Raw genomic sequence first — 15,864 nt, forward strand, 5'->3', positions numbered from 1 at the left:
ATGATTCGGAGTTTATCCAGCTCCATCTCCAACTCCATAATGCGAAAGTTGCAACTGAATTCATTTCTCGCAGGTATAGTTGTCAGGAGCATTGGAGTTCTCCATTCCTTCCTACATCCTGCAAGAGGAGCATTCCACTATTCTGCCTGACATCTCTGCTGTTCCAACTGAGCAAGTATAAAGAAGGAAGAACAGTAAACTCTACCTACAACTTTTTTGTGTTCTCCCACTGAAAACTCACTTTGAGGATGCCTTGAAAAGCTAAATCCCTTCTCTAACTCTGGCCACTCCAATGATGGCCACTACGACAATGGCCACTTCACTTATCTCTGCCTTACTTTTAGTTCCAAACTGCTGCGAGTCACCGCCTTTTCTACTCAGTCAGTGAACCTGAGTGAACTAAATCTTCTCAGGTTTCCAATCTCTCTTATTGGGTGCTGCACAATGCTCTAAACTGCTGCAAGTCACTGCCATTTCTACTCAACCAGAGAACCTGTAAACTACGTCTTCTCAGGCTTCTAATCTCCCCAACTGAGCACTGCTCAAAGCTCCAAGCCTCCGCTCTGCCTAAGCCGACTGCCTTCCCCTCTCCGTTCTGCGTTAAGGAGGTAGAGCTGGATCTGAATGAACTCTGAATCACTTGGGAGGCTGAAGGGGTTACATTCGTGCCAGGGTGTCCTTGGAGAGGGAACATGCAACCATTATGCTTCAGTGTGGATTTTCCAGGAATGTACCCCCTCCAGGGAATTAATTGGATTATGGATGGTGATAACTATCTTAATTTGAATACACTAACTGTGTTGTAACCCCTAAACTTTGTACATCTTTTGTATTTGAATAAAGTACTGAGGGAGGGAGCAGTAGTAAAGGAGAGTCACACTGTAGCAGTGGGCAGTACTGGGGGAGAGTCAGACTATGGTAGGGGGCAGTACTGAAAGAGTATTGTAGCAAGGGAGCACCAGAGTATTGGAGTGGAACTGGTGAAGGAGCTCCATACTGCCACAGAGTCACTGCTGAAGGTACAACTGGCCCATGTAAATCTGCATTGTCCAATCCGAATAGTTCTACTGAAGAGGAAAGTCGCACTGCAGATGTTTCCGTCTGCACTGTTAACATAACATAATTCTCTGAAACTTTTAATAAACTTCCGAAATGATCGTCAGACAGCTGAGAAATCGTCATAGCTCAGTGACCCCTGTACTGAACGTTTATGTGTGTGATAACAGCAGGAAGGGCACTGTGAAGTGGAAGGTCAAACTGAGCTGCAGTGAATGAGTTTCCTGAACATCTTCTGGGGCCTTGCAGGAAATGTTCGGGAAACTCATTCACTCCAGCTCAGTTCGACCTTCCACTTCACAGTGCCCTTCCTGCTGTAATCGCACACATAAATGATTTTGAAAAACTTCAAATGCTCTTTATTTAAATTCCTCATATCTGAGGATCTGTCCTGGGTCCAGCACAGAAGTGCCATCAAAAGAAGGCACAACAGTTCCTCTACTTTCTTAACATTTGTGCCAATTTGATATGTCATTAAAACTCTGGGATGTTGACACCCAGGAACTTGAAACTGCTCACCCTTTCCACTACTGACCCATGTACATATTGGAATTGGCAAAGAATTTCTGCTCTCATGCATTCCACCACTCCAGTCTGCATCACTGGACCTGACAGTAGGATCTGTCTAACCAGTTCCAGACTCAGAGGCAGCCTCTCCCTTCTGCTCTTAGCCCTCTGACAGCCCTAGAATGGTCCTATTAAAGGCATGGGAGGTAGGGGATTCTCCCCCTCTGCCACTGCCACCCACCTCTCACCATCTCTCCACAGAACCTTCATTTGTGGGCTCCACCTTCATCCCAGAGGCAGAGGGCGACAAGATCTACTTCTTCTTCACAGAATCGCGGACTCGCTCAGACCTGTTACAACGGATGAATGTGACAATGGTAGCTCGGGTCTGCAAGGTGAGGAGAGCCCTATCCCATGTGTCCGAGGCAGACCTTGACGGGAACACATGCGCGTCAACCTGTGGAGTGAGGGAGTGTCCCTGGACTGCTGAGAGACCCATCTGTTGCCTTTGCTCAGGGGTCAGCTGACAGGGCCACACTGGGTAGTGCCTTCCTTCTCCATCTCAAACAGTCAGAAATCCTTCTGTGGATCTGGGGCACTCACACACACAGTTGAACCGTTGCCGCACAGCCCCAGACACTGGGGTCGGTCCTGAGTGTGCACAGTCTGCACCTCCTCCCTGTGACCTCATGGCTTTTCCTCTGGGTGCTCCAGTTTTGTTCCACATTCCAATGATGTTGGGTGTATCAGTCCCAAGTGGGTAGGTGAGGGGCGGAATCTGAGGGGAATAACATGTGATTGCTATAATATTTATATAAATGGGTAATCAATGGTCAGAACCAATTCAATAGACCGAAGGGTCAGCAGATTGTTTTATACAGCACAGAAAAAGGCCCTTCAGCCCAGTTTATCCATTCCCACTGAAATGCCTATCTGATCTAGTCTCATTTACCTGCATTCCTATCCATGTACGTAACCAAATATCCATCACATGTTGTATTTGAACCCATCTCTACCACTTACCCTGGCGGCTCATTCCACATTCCCACCACTGTGCAAAAAGTTGCCCTATTTTTTCCTTTAATTTTTATTGCCTCTCACCTTAAATGAATGTCCTGTAGTTTTAATGTCCTAACCCTGGGAAAACCACTGTGTAGGGGATTTTACCAATAAAATTTCCCAGCAAACACTAAAGGAGAGAAGGGTGAAGCTTAAAGGAGATGTGCAGGTATGTAATGGTAGCAGAACAATTAGTGCAATGCTTAAGTAGCACCAGCTTGAAAATCAGAATTCAATTCCCGCTGCCGTCTCTAAGGAATTTGTTTATTCTCCCCATGACTGCGTGAGTTTCCTCCGGGTGCTCGGGTTTCCTCCCACATTCCAAAGACGTACGGGTTAGGGTTAGTAATTTGTGGGCATGATATGTTGGCGCTGGAAGCGTGGCTACCCCCAGTAAATTTTCGAACTGTGTTGGTTGTTGACATTAACAATGCCTTTCGCTGGATGTTCCGATGTACATGCGACAAATAAAGCTAATCTTTTATCGGGGAAGTTTATTTTAACAGATTCGGGGTTCCAAGGTTGGTGATGCAAGCAGATAAGACAGAAGCATTTAAGAGGCTGTTAGACAGACATATGAATATGTAGGGAATGGAGGGATAGGGTTTATGTGCAGGCAGAAGGGATTAATTTGTCTCAGATCATAACCCCAGTGCCTTGTCACTGTATTCTGTGTTCTGGAATGTTGGTGAGCCAGTGGGGGTGTAATGGTTTGAGGGTCACCATAACTGATGCAGGGTTGCAGGCAAAATAAACAGAGGAATGCTCTGCAACTTGCCAGTGATTTGATGGGCCAAATAGCTTCCATCAGCATTCTAATGTGTCTTTCGTTGGCCTTGTCTATGCAGAGTGATGTTGGAGGAGAGAGGGTGTTGCAGAAACGATGGACCACTTTCCTCAAAGCCCAGTTACTGTGTTACCTCCCTGAGGACCAGTTCCCACTCAACATCCTCCAGGATGTGTTTGTGTCCAAGAGCAAGGAGGGGACAGTGATCTACGGTGTCTTCAGCTCACAGTGGTATGTCAGGAATCTGATCAGCACCCCGCTCTTTCTTGGTGTGTGTGTGTGTGTGTGTGTGTGTGTGTGTGTGTGTGTGTGTGTGTGTGTGTGTGTGTGTGTGTGTGTGTGTGTGTGTGTGTGTGTGTGTGTGTGTGTGTGTGTGTGTAAAAGCACATGTGAGAAATTTCTTTAGCAGGAGAGTGATGAGTCTGTGTAATCGTTATCACAGACAGCTGTGATGGCCAGGTTATTGGGTTTATTTAAAGCAAAGTTTATTAGGTTCTTGATTAGTTTGGGTGTCAGAAATTATGGGCAAAAGACAGGAAAGTGGTGTTGGGAAGGATAATAAATCAGCCATGATAGATTGGAGGAACAAACTTGATGGGTTGAATGGTGAAATTCTGCTCCTATCTCTTATGGTCTTATTGTTTAACTCCTCCGTATCCACATCCCTATATTCTAACCTGATCCTTAACGATCCGCTGTATCTCCAAGATCATCCCTAAAAAACAACTATGACCTGACATTGCAGCACGGTGCTAATACAGCCTCCAGGCAGCAGTCTTCACTCCATGCTACTCTTTCTGTCTTGCAGGTTCTATGGTGGGTCCAAAAGTTCTGCCATATGTGCCTTTGATTTAGCAGATATTCAAGCCGTCTTCAATGGAAAGTACAAGATCCTAAACAGGGAACAGCAGATCTGGTCAACATACAGGGAGGAGGTGCTGGAGCCCAGGCCAGGCGCGGTGAGTTACCTCGCAATCCACTGCTCTCCCATCCCACCCCCTCCACCACCGCCTTGGTCAATGATCATGCTTCACCCTCGCTCTCCTCTTCACATTGCCTGACTAGAGAGTTATACAGCACTACAGCACAGAAAGAAGCAGTTCAGCCCATCATGTACTTATCCAAATTTCCCTTAAATGTTACAATCGAACACATACCTAACACTTCCACTGGCAGCTCGTTCCATTTTCGCACTTCTGTCTGAGAGATGAAGTTCCCCCTCAGTTTCCCCTTTAATACCCTTAATCTATGACCTCTAGTTCTACTCTCACCCAACCTCAGTAGAAAAAGCCTGCTTGCATTTACCCTATCTCTAGCCTTCAGATGTTTGTATACCTCTATCAAATCTCCCCTCATCCTTCCACTCTCCAGGGAATCCAATCAACCTTTTCCTATAATTCAGGTCCTTAGGTCTGGCAACATCCTTGTAAATTTTCTCTGCACTCTTTCAAGATTATTGATACCTTTCCTGTAGGTACAGATGTGATCAGAACAGGACACAATACTCAAAATTAGACCTTACTAAACTCTTGTACGACTTCAATATAACATCCCAATTCCTGTACTCAAACTTTGATTTAGGAAGGCCAATGGGACATGAGTTCTCTTTATGGCCCAGTCTACCTGTGTTGCAATTTTCAAGGAATTGGATAATAATGTGGTAAATTGGATCAGCAAATTCGCTGATGATACAAAGATTGGAGGTGTAATGGACAATGAGGAAGGATTTCAAAGCTTGCAGAGGGATTTGGACCAGCTGGAAAAATGGGCTGAAAAATGGCAGATGGTGTTTAATACAGACAAGTGTGAGGTATTGCACTTTGGAAGGAAAAACCAAGGTAGAACATACAAGGTAAATGATAGGACACTGAGGAGTGTAGTAGAACAAAGGGATCTGGGAATACAGATACAAAATTCCCTAAAAGTGGCGTCACAGGTAGATAGGGTAGTAAAGAGAGCTTTTGGTACATTGGCCTTTGTAAATCAAAGTATTGAGTGTAAGAGTTGGAGTGTTATGGTGAGGTTGTATAAGGCATTGGTGAAGCCAAATTTGGAGTATTGTGTGCAGTTTTGGTCACCGAATTACAGGAAGGATATTAATAAGGTTGAAAAATTGCAGAGAAGGTTTACAAGGATGTTAAAACACAAAAATACAACTGCAGATGCTGTGGATCAAAGAATACGTACACAACGCTGGAAGAACTCAGCAGGCCAGGCAGCATCCATGAGAAAAGAGTAGCCAATGTTTCAGGCCGAGACCCTTCATCAAGAATGGGGGAGATAAGAGGGCCGAAGCCCAGTAATAGAGATGGGGGAGGGGGTAGGGCCTAGAGGCGCCAGGTGGAAAACCAATCAGAGGAAAGATAAAGGGGGAGGGGGAGAGGATAAGCATGAAAGAACTGTAGAGATAAAGAAGCAGCAAGTTGAAAGGGGAGAGAGGCAGAGAGGGACCTGGGATAGGGGAAGGGGGAGGGGGAGAGAATTACCAAAAATTGGAGAATTCAATGTTCATACCACCAGGCTGGAGGCTACCCAGACGGTGGATGAGGTGTTGCTCCTCCAACCTGAGTTTGGCCTCATCATGGCAGTAGAGGAGGCCATGTATGGACATATCTAGATGGGAATGAGAGGCAGAGTTGAAGTGGGTGGCAACCGGGAGATCCTGTCTGTTGTGGCGGACGGAGCAGAGGTGCTCGACGAAGCGGTCCCCCAATCTGTCTCGGATCTCACCGATGTATAGGAGGCCGCACCGGGAGCACCGGTGACATATCTAGATGGGAATGAGAGGCAGAGTTGAAGTGGGTGGCAACTGGGCCCCAGACAGTCCTTCCAGGTGAGTTAGCACTTCACCTGCTAGTCTGCTGGAGTCATCTATTGCTTCCGGTGCTCACAGCCAAGAAGGGCCAAAAGGCCTGTTTCTGTGCTGTAATGTTCTATGGTTCTATGGAATTATGGATCTATTTTCCAAAATCCCTTTGTCCTACCACACTCCACATTACCCTACTGTTTAATGTGTAAGTCCTACCTTGATTTGTCCTCCAAATATGCAACACCTCACACTTGTCTGCTTTAAATTTCACTTGCCAGTTTTTGGCCCACTTTTCCATCTGGTCAAGATCCTGCTGCAAGCTTTGATGGTATTCCTTGCTGGCCACTACATATTCAAACTTGGGACTTTCACTGCCCCCCCTTTATCAAGTTACATAGATTTACTGAGCGGATTCTTGCTCTGTAGCCCAGCTTGTGTTTATCAATTCCTGTAAATGAGTATTTCTGAAGTCCATTGGTAATTGGTTTATCATTGTTACATGCACTGGGGTATGGTGATAAGCGTCATTTGGGGTCTGCAATACATTGAGGTAGCACAAGAGGGAAAGTCAACAACAGAATTTACACAATGGCATATCCTTCTTAATTACTGCCCATTACGCTGCTGGCATTTAGGGCAGCAATGAAGGTCCTATCTGTATAAAAGGATTTTTCATTGCTGTTTCTTTAGCAATTTTTCTTTGACCGGTCAGAGTTGTCAGCCCTGAGTTGAACCCCTGAACCTGGAGGACCAGTGGACTGCTCTTAGTCCAGCCTCTACCCTTTGACCTGTTTGGCATGGGTGACCCTACCAAGAGCCAAAGCACAAGGCTGTGACTCCAACCAACATAACTCCAGGTCATTGAGGCACTCAAGTTCCCAAACACGTTTGTGGTCCTCTGAGAGGTCAGGCAAAAGAGGGCCTGAGTTATGAAGAGATGTTGGCCAGGCTAGGTCTTCATTCCTTGCGATGTAACACTATAAGACATAGGAGCAGAATTAGAATTAGGCCATTTGTCCCATCGAGCCCGCTCCACTATTCCAACATGGCTCTGAATATTATATTATTCCTCTGAATCCCATTTTCATGCCCTCTCCCCATACCTTAAACTCCCTGACTAATCAAGAACTATCAACCTCTGCTTTAAAGATACCCAATGACTTAGCATCCACAGCCACTTGTGTCAATGAATTTCACAGATTCACCATCCTCTGGCTAAAGAAATTTCTCCTCATCTCTGTTCTAAATGGACATCCGTCTATTCTGAGTCTATGCCCTCTGGTCTTAAACAACTCCTATAGGAAACATCCACAATAACTGGGTCTTAAAATATTTGATAGGGTTCAATTACAATCCCCCTCATTCTTCTAAACTCCAGTGAGTACAGGGCCAGAGCCAATAAATGGTCTTCATACATCAACCCTTTCATCCCTGGGATAATTCTCCTGAACTTCCTCAGGACCCTCTCTAATGCCAGCACATCTTTTCTTACATAAGAAGCCCAAAATTGCTCACAATACACCAAGTGCGCCCCGAGGAATGCCTTTTAAAACCTCGGCATTACATTCTTCCTTTTTTATTCTAGTCCAAAATTAATGCTAACATTGCATTTACCTTCCTTGTAAGAGAATGAGGGACAACCTCATAGAAATGTTTACAATTATGAGAGGTGTAGATAAGGTAGATGGTGACCTTTGCCCCAGAGTAGGAGGTCCAAAACTAGAAGGCTTAGATTTAGGGTGAGAGGGCAAGACTTAAAAAGGATCTGGGGGGCAGTTTTTTATGCAGGGGGTGGTGAGTGCATGGAACAAGCTGCCAGAGGAAGTGGTTGAGGCAGGTACAATAGTATCATTTAAGAACGACTTGGATGGGAACATGGAGCAGTGGGGCTTAGAGGGGTATGGGCTGAACACAGGTAATTGGGGCTAACTGGATAAGTTCCATGATCAGTATGGACTGGTTGGGCAAAAGAGCCTGTCTCTGTGCTACTTTGCTCTCTTTAAATGAAAGCAAAATATAGTGTTACAGTATCAGAGGAAATGCAGTGCATGCAGATAGTATGAGAACACTGATGCAGGGCTGGGAGAGGTCACCATGATAGATGGTGCGCCAATGGATGGTGGGATTCTAGCCCTTCTACTGATAGATTTTGGGATCTTTCCCTGTTAGCCAACCCCTCCTTACCCAAGAACATCTGAGAGGACCTCAAAACACGAGTGAGATAGTGGTCTTTCTTAAGTGGAGGGGCCACAGTGTCCACATTGCTCTAGATGGGGTCCTACTCCTGCTGTATGTAGTTCCAGTAAGAGCTGCAGGGGTTACTCAGGTTTGGAGTTAGTGCCCAGGTGTGATGGAGGCAGAGAGCACACGTTTAATTCTAGCAGGTTACAGGCAACACCTGTGGCTCCAGCTAAGGTATATGATAGCTGTGATGACAGTCCTGATGCAGTTGGTTTTCCAGCTGAATTAGACAATATAAACTCCTTCCACCTGTCCCATCACCTTCCCAGACAGGAGTTAGACATAAAGAGAAGCTCCCTCTACACCATTCCATCACACACTGCCAGGGTCAAACACAGAATGAAGCTCCCTGCACACCATCCCATCATGCACTCCCAAGGTCAGACACAATTGAAGTACCTTACATATTGTCTCATCACACACTCACGGTCAGACACAGATTGAAGCTCCCTCTACACTGCCCATCACACACCCCTGGGAGCAGATACAGAGTGAAGCTCCCTCCGCACTGTCCCATCATACATCAAAATACATTGATTTTACAAGCTGGATATATGGGGCAAGGAATTCTGCACGAGTTGGTGTGGACTGACACTAATTACGACTTTCCTCCTTGCCTTGTTCCTGTGTGTGCTGGGGTGCTGCAGTGTAACACGGCAAGCTCGTCAGATTCCACCCTCAACCTGCTGAAGGACGTCTTCCTGATGGATGGGGTAGTTCATCCCCTTGGACGCCAGCCGCAGCTGACCAGGGTACAGGAGCAGTATGTGAAAATCACAGTGGACAGCGTGAGATCCATCAGAGCTGTGATGCACAGAGTGATGTTCCTGGTTACAGGTGAGGCGAGATCCTGTGAGGGGCTGCACAACGAGTGGCAGGGCTGTGGGAAACCAGCTTAGATTGAGAATGGACTGGACATAACTATGTTCCCTTTCTCCACCAGACCATGGCTTCTTGCACAAGGCTGTGACCGTGAACAATGTCTCTTACATCATTGAGGAGATTCAGCTGTCCCCAGCACCAGGAGTGGTGCGCAGCCTTGTCCTGTCTCCAGCTAAGGTAAGACACTCTCCTTGTTCGGCCCGACTGGCCTCTAAGCAATGTAGCAGCTGTAGGGGCCAGCGGGAGGGTGGTTCGGAGAGCAACACCCCTACCCCTTCACCTCATATCCATAAGATCATAAGATATAGAAGCAGAATTAGGTCATTTGGCCCATTAAGTCTGCTCTGCCATTTCATCATATTTTCCCTCAGCTCCTGCCTTTTCCCTGCATTCCTTAATGCCTGACTGAACATGAATCAATCAGCCTCTGCCTTAAATATACCCAATGAATTGGCCTCCACAGCCACCTGTGGCAACAAGTTCCACAGATAAACCATTCTCTGGCTAAAGAAATTCCTCCTCATCTCTGTACTGAAAAGACACCCTTCTATTCTGAGGTTCTGTCCTCTGGTCTTAGACTCCCCTACTATAGGAAAAATCCACTAGTGATTCTTGGAAGATTATTACTAGTGCCTCTGCAATCTCTTCACCACCTCTTTCAGAACCCTGGGGTGTACACCATCTGATCCAGGTGACTTATCTACCTTCAGACCTCTCACTCCCCTGTCTCTTTAGTAATGGTAACTTCACACAGTTCATAAACCCCTGACAAGTGGAACTTCCATCAGACTGCTAGTTTCTTCCATAGTGAAGAGTGATGAAAATACATGTTCAGTTCCTTGTCCCCCGTTACTACCTCACTAGCATTGTTTTCCAGTTTTACAGTTTCTCTTTTACACTTTATGTAACTGAAGAAGCTTTCGGCATCCTCTTTGATATTGTTGGTTAGCTTACTTTTGCATTCCATCTCTATTTTCTTAATTGCTTTTTTAGTTCTCTTCTGTTAGTATTTGAAAGTTGCCCAATCCTCTAACTTCCCACTAATTTTTGTTCTATTACACATCCTCTCTTTGACTTTTATGTTAGGTTTGACTTATTTTGTTAGCCATGGTTGTGCCATCTTGCCTCTAGAATACTTCTTCCTCTTTGGGATGTATATATCCTGCACTTTCCGAATTGCTCCCAGAAATTCCGCCTCTGCTGTTGTGTTGTCATCCCTGCCAGCATTCTTTTCCAATCAGTTTCAGTCAGTTCCTCTCTCATCCCTCTGTAATTCCCTTTAATCCAGTGTGACACTGATACATCTGACTTTAGCAGCATGATAGTGTAGTGGTTAGCACAAAGCTTTACAATACCAGTGACCTGGGTTCAATTCCTGCCTCTGCCTATAAGGAGTTTGTATGTTCTCCCCGTGACTACATGGGTTTCCTCCGGGTGTTCCGGTTTCTTCCCACATTCTAAAGATATACCGGTCTGTGGGTTAATTGGTTAATTGGTCACTGAAGCAGAGACCTCAGCAATGGTAGCAATATAAGTGTGATGGACGAATAGCCTGCCATTGAGGCCTGCTTTGACTGATACAGCAGCTGCTGACCTGGTTAGACGTGGAAAGTAGACACAAGGGCAGTACATCGAGGGCCCCACTTCATGGATAGCCATTCAGCCTGCCAAGACTGTGCCAGTGATCAGGGTGAACTGAGCAGAGTCCCATCATGCTTTATACAAAATTATGAGGGGTATAGATAGGGTAAATGCAAGAAGGCTTTTTCCACTGAGGTTATTAAGGCTAGAGACATAATAGGTTAAGGGTGAAAGGCAAAATGTTTAAGAGGAATATGAGGTGGAACTTCTATACTCAGAGGGTGGTGAGAGTGTGAAATGAGCTGCCAATGAAATACTGGGTATGGTTTTGATTCCCTCATTTAAGTACACGAATGGGAAGGGTATGGAGCGTGGTGGTCCAGGTGCAGATAGAATACTAGTTTGACATGGACTAGATGGGCCAAAGGGCCTGATTCTGTACTTTAAAGAGCATAGGTTTAAGGTGAACCGGGATTTGGGGTTGTACACTTAAAGGAAATGTACAGGACAAAGGTCAGGTTGTGTGATGTGATGATGCGGAGGGAGCTTCGTTCTGTGTCTGGCCCCAGGAGTGTGTAATAGGACATTGTGGAGGGAGCTTCGCTCTATGTCTGACCTCGGGAGTGTGTGATGGAACAGGATGGAGAGAGGTTAAAATACAGTAAAAAAGATGCACTGATGGATGTGAATCCTGATGTACTCTCAGTCTGGATGGTATGTGCCCAGTGTTGGAATTAAGGGGGGTGGTTTCTGTTCCCAGTGCAATGCAAGGGTTGTGGGCAATACTGTGTGTCTTCTCTCCTGTTCCAGGGAGTTCTCTACATCGGATCTTCAACAGGTGTTCTGAGGGTGCCAGTGTCCAACTGCAGTGCCTATCCTAACTGTGGGGAGTGTGTGTTATCCAGGGATCCCTACTGTGCCTGGGACAACAGCAGCCTCGTCTGCAGGGAGACACGGAATGAAACACACAGGTGAGACTTCCTCTAGTGCAGGGAGAAGCATGGCACCCAGGTCCCAGTCATAGTCCAACTGTCCCTGCCGAAGGGTGTTCCACTCCGCATCCACTCTTCCATTCAAATGTCCATTGTCCCTGTTTGAAAGTGCTGTGTCCTGGTAGGATTTCCTTAGGCACCCATTGCCCACTGGTTTGAGAGTGTCTTGCTCCATGTCCAGTATCCCTGTTAATGTCCAGTGTCCCAGTTGAGGTGTGTCCAAGTGCAAGTGTTGAATATTCCGTGTCCTGATCCGAGAGTGCCCCAGTCCCAGTGTCCCTCTCAAAATGTCCTGGACTGAGTGTCCAGTGTCTCAGCAGTATCCCGATTCAGTGTCCCAGTCTCTTCCTTACTAGCTTTCCTTCCCTCTCTCCTTATATTCCCCCTCTATATGTGCTTGTCTCTCAACTTCTGTCTCTCTGTCTGTGTGTCTCCGTGTATGTTTCTGTGTGTGTGTCTCTCTGTCTGATTGCTTCTCTAATCCTTGTGCCTCGCCTTTTTCTCCTTCTACCCCTTCTCTCCAACGCTCTCTCTTTGTCGCTCTCCCTCCCCACCTCTCCTCCCCCCCCCCCCCCCCCACCTTCTCTCTTTCTCTCTCTCTCCTTCCTGACAAATCATGTGTGAATTTGCCTTGGTCTGCACTGATCCCTCAGTAGCCTCAGGCTTGTGACAGCGTTTTGTGGGTCATTTCATTAGGGTGTGTTTTCTGTCTAAACACCTTCCTTATTTTGAAGGCAAGACTGGTTGCAGGACATTGAGAAGGCAGACGCAGCCACTCTGTGTTCATCCCAACCTGTGGAGGCCGATTCAAGGACACAGATACCCATTGGATTAGCAACAGGTCTGTTCATCTGATGAGCTGGCTCAGAGGGATATGTGTGTTGGTGGAGGGAGGGGGAGGTGTGTGTGTGTGTGCGCATACTTGCATACATGCTTGTGTGAGACCATACAACATGGGAGCAGAATTAGACCATTCAGCCCATCGAGTCTGCTCCGCCAATCGATTATAGTTGATTTATTATCCCCCTCAACTCTATTCTCCAGCCTTTTCTCCATAACCTTTGATGCCCTTACTAATCAAGAACCTACCAGCGTCCACTTTATAAATGTAAATATAAAAATATAAATATAGCCAGTGATATGGCCTCCACAGCCATCTGTCACCTTCCTCTGGCTAAAGAAATTTATCTTTATCTCCACTCTAAATGGACGTTCTTCTATACTGAGGCTGTGTACTCTCCGTACTCACTCTATCTAGGCCTTTCAATATTTGATAGGTTTTAATGAGATTCCACCTCATTCTTTGAACCAGTATGTGTACAATCATGCATGCATGCTTCTTTGTGTGTGTGTGTGTATGTGCTTGCGTGTATCATGTATGAAGGATGCTGGAAACGACAGGTGGAATTATTACATTAACTTCCGAAGGCTTTGGGAGTATATTCTCAGGAAAAGTCTGGAACTGGAGCTCCTAAGTCAATCCTACATTGAATTCAACACTGACTAGCAGCTCTGCAATTCTGCTGGTGCCAAAAAGGAATGGTCTTTGCCATTCCTTTGGATTCATCAGCTGCATGGAGAAGTGGAGCCTGCTGCATGGGCAACAGCTTTCTGTCCATATCATACTTCCTGGCTTGTGTACTGGATTATGAATCATGTAGACCAGTAGAGGGCCTCCCAAAATCTCACCTTCTTATCCTGTCTCTGTGCATGAGCCATTTAACCATTAAACAAAGTGAGCAAATACAGAAGATAAATGGGTGGTTTGTGTGGGTCAAAGACCATTCCCAGTGGTTAGTGGAGATTGGAAACAGGCAGCAGGGTGTGAAATGCTACGCACCTGAAGGGCGAGAGACCTCCGGAGCTCTGCTGCCAAGATGAGTTGACACAGTGGTCAGCTGCAAGATCTGAACCTCCAACAAAGCGCTGTTCAGTGGGGGTTGTGGAGAAAAGGTCGGTTGTTTGAGCTGAGGTAATCAGTTCACAGAAGGAACAACCTGGTTTATTGTTTTAGAGCTTAAGACAGAGGAGCAGAATCAGACAATTTGGCCCGTCGAGTCTGCTCTGCTGTTCATCATGGCTTATTTATTACTCCTTTCAACCCCATTCTCCTGCCTATTCCCTGTAATCTTTGATGCCCTGACTAATCAAGAACCTGTCAACCTCCACTTTAAAATACCCAGTGTCTTGGCATCCACAGCCATATGTGTCAATTAATTCCATAGATTCACATCCCTTTGGCTAAAGAAATTCCCCCTCATCGCTGTTCTAAATGGATATCTCTTTATTCTGAGGCTGTGCCTTCTGGTCCTAGACTCTACCACGGTAGAGGTGAAATCATCGGACAAAGCCAGCATGGATTTGTGAAATGAAAATCATGTCTGACGAATCTTATAGAATTTTTTGAAGATGTAACTAGTAGAGTGGATAGGGGAGAGCCAGTGGATGTGGTATATTTAGATTTTCAAAAGGCTTGTGACAAGGTCCCACACAAGAGATTAGTGTGCAAACTTAAAGCACACAGTATTGGGGGTATGGTATTGATGTGGATAGAGAATTGGTTGGCAGACAGAAAGCAAAGAGTGGGAGTAAACGGGACCTTTTCAGAATGGCAGGCAGTGACTAGTGGGGTACCGCAAGGCTCAGTGCTGGGACCCCAGTTGTTTACAATATATATTAATGATTTAGACGAGGGAATTAAATGCAGCATCTCCAAGTTTGCGGATGACACGAAGCTGGGCGGCGATGTTAGCTGTGAGGAGGATGCTAAGAGGATGCAGGGTGACTTGGATAGGTTAGGTGAGTGGGCAAATTCATGGCAGACGCAATTTAATGTGGATAAATGTGAAGTTATCCACTTTGGTTGCAAGAACAGGAAAACAGATTATTATCTGAACGGTGGCCGATTAGGAAAAGGGGAGATGCAACGAGACCTGGGTGTCATTGTACACCAGTCATTGAAGGTGGGCATGCAGGTACAGCAGGCGGTGAAAAAGACAAATGGTATGTTGGCATTCATAGCAAAAGGATTTGAGTACAGGAGCAGGGAGGTTCTACCGAAGTTGTACAAGGCCTTGGTGAGACCGCACCTAGAATATTGTGTGCAGTTTTGGTCCCCTAATCTAAGGAAAGACATTCTTGCCATAGAGGGAGTACAGAGAAGGTTCACCAGATTGATTCCTGGGATGGCAGGACTTTCATATGAAGAAAGACTGGATCGACTAGGCTTATACTCACTGGAATTTAGAAGATTGAGGGGGGATCTTATTGAAACGTATAAAATTCTAAAGGGATTGGACAGGCTAGATGCAGGAAGATTGTTTCCGATGTTGGGTAAGTCCAGAACGAGGGGTCACAGTTTAAGGATAAAGGGGAAGCCTTTTAGGACCGAGATGAGGAAAAACTTCTTCACACAGAGAGTGGTGAATCTGTGGAATTCTCTGCCACAGGAAACAGTTGAGGCCGGTTCATTGGCTAAATTTAAGAGGAAGTTAGATACGGCCCTTGTGGCTAAAGGGATCAGGGGGTATGGAGAGAAAGCAGGTACAGGGTTCTGAGTTGGATGATCAGCCATGATCATACTGAATGGCGGTGCAGGCTCAAAGGGCCGAATGGCCTACTCCTGCACCTATTTTCTATGTTTCTATGTAGGAAACATCCTCTCCACTTCCAGTCTATCTTGCCTTTTCAATGTTAAATTGATTTCAATGAGATTCTCTCCCCCCACCCTACCATTCTTCCAAACTCCAACGAGCACAGGCCCAGAGCCATCAATCACTCCAAATGTGTTAACCCTTTCATTTCCAGGATCATTCTCATGAACCTTGTCCTTCTCCAATGCCAGCCCATCTTTTTTTTTAGTTAAGAGGTTTATTATTGTCAATAATATGTGACAATGTTAGATGCAGTGACAAGTTTTTCAAATTTCAGGTTCATATTTATAAGGCACA

At 45.8% G+C, this 15,864-nt stretch overlaps 1 protein-coding gene across 3 annotated transcripts in view; it reads left to right on the top strand.

The window, feature by feature from the left end:
- LOC140735850 (semaphorin-4B-like) overlaps window positions 1-15,864 on the top strand; it is a 104,777-nt gene that overhangs the window by 84,692 nt on the left and 4,221 nt on the right. For all 3 annotated transcript variants that reach the window (XM_073061377.1, XM_073061376.1, XM_073061378.1), the window contains 7 exons: window positions 1,825-1,958; window positions 3,471-3,640; window positions 4,218-4,368; window positions 9,107-9,296; window positions 9,403-9,518; window positions 11,733-11,893; window positions 12,649-12,755. In XM_073061377.1, coding sequence (XP_072917478.1) covers window positions 1,825-1,958; window positions 3,471-3,640; window positions 4,218-4,368; window positions 9,107-9,296; window positions 9,403-9,518; window positions 11,733-11,893; window positions 12,649-12,755 — 1,029 coding nt within the window. The remainder of the gene's footprint in view (window positions 1-1,824; window positions 1,959-3,470; window positions 3,641-4,217; window positions 4,369-9,106; window positions 9,297-9,402; window positions 9,519-11,732; window positions 11,894-12,648; window positions 12,756-15,864) is intronic.

The sequence above is a fragment of the Hemitrygon akajei genome, chromosome 11, assembly GCF_048418815.1.
Source record: "Hemitrygon akajei chromosome 11, sHemAka1.3, whole genome shotgun sequence".
NCBI classification, from domain to species: Eukaryota; Metazoa; Chordata; class Chondrichthyes; order Myliobatiformes; family Dasyatidae; genus Hemitrygon; species Hemitrygon akajei.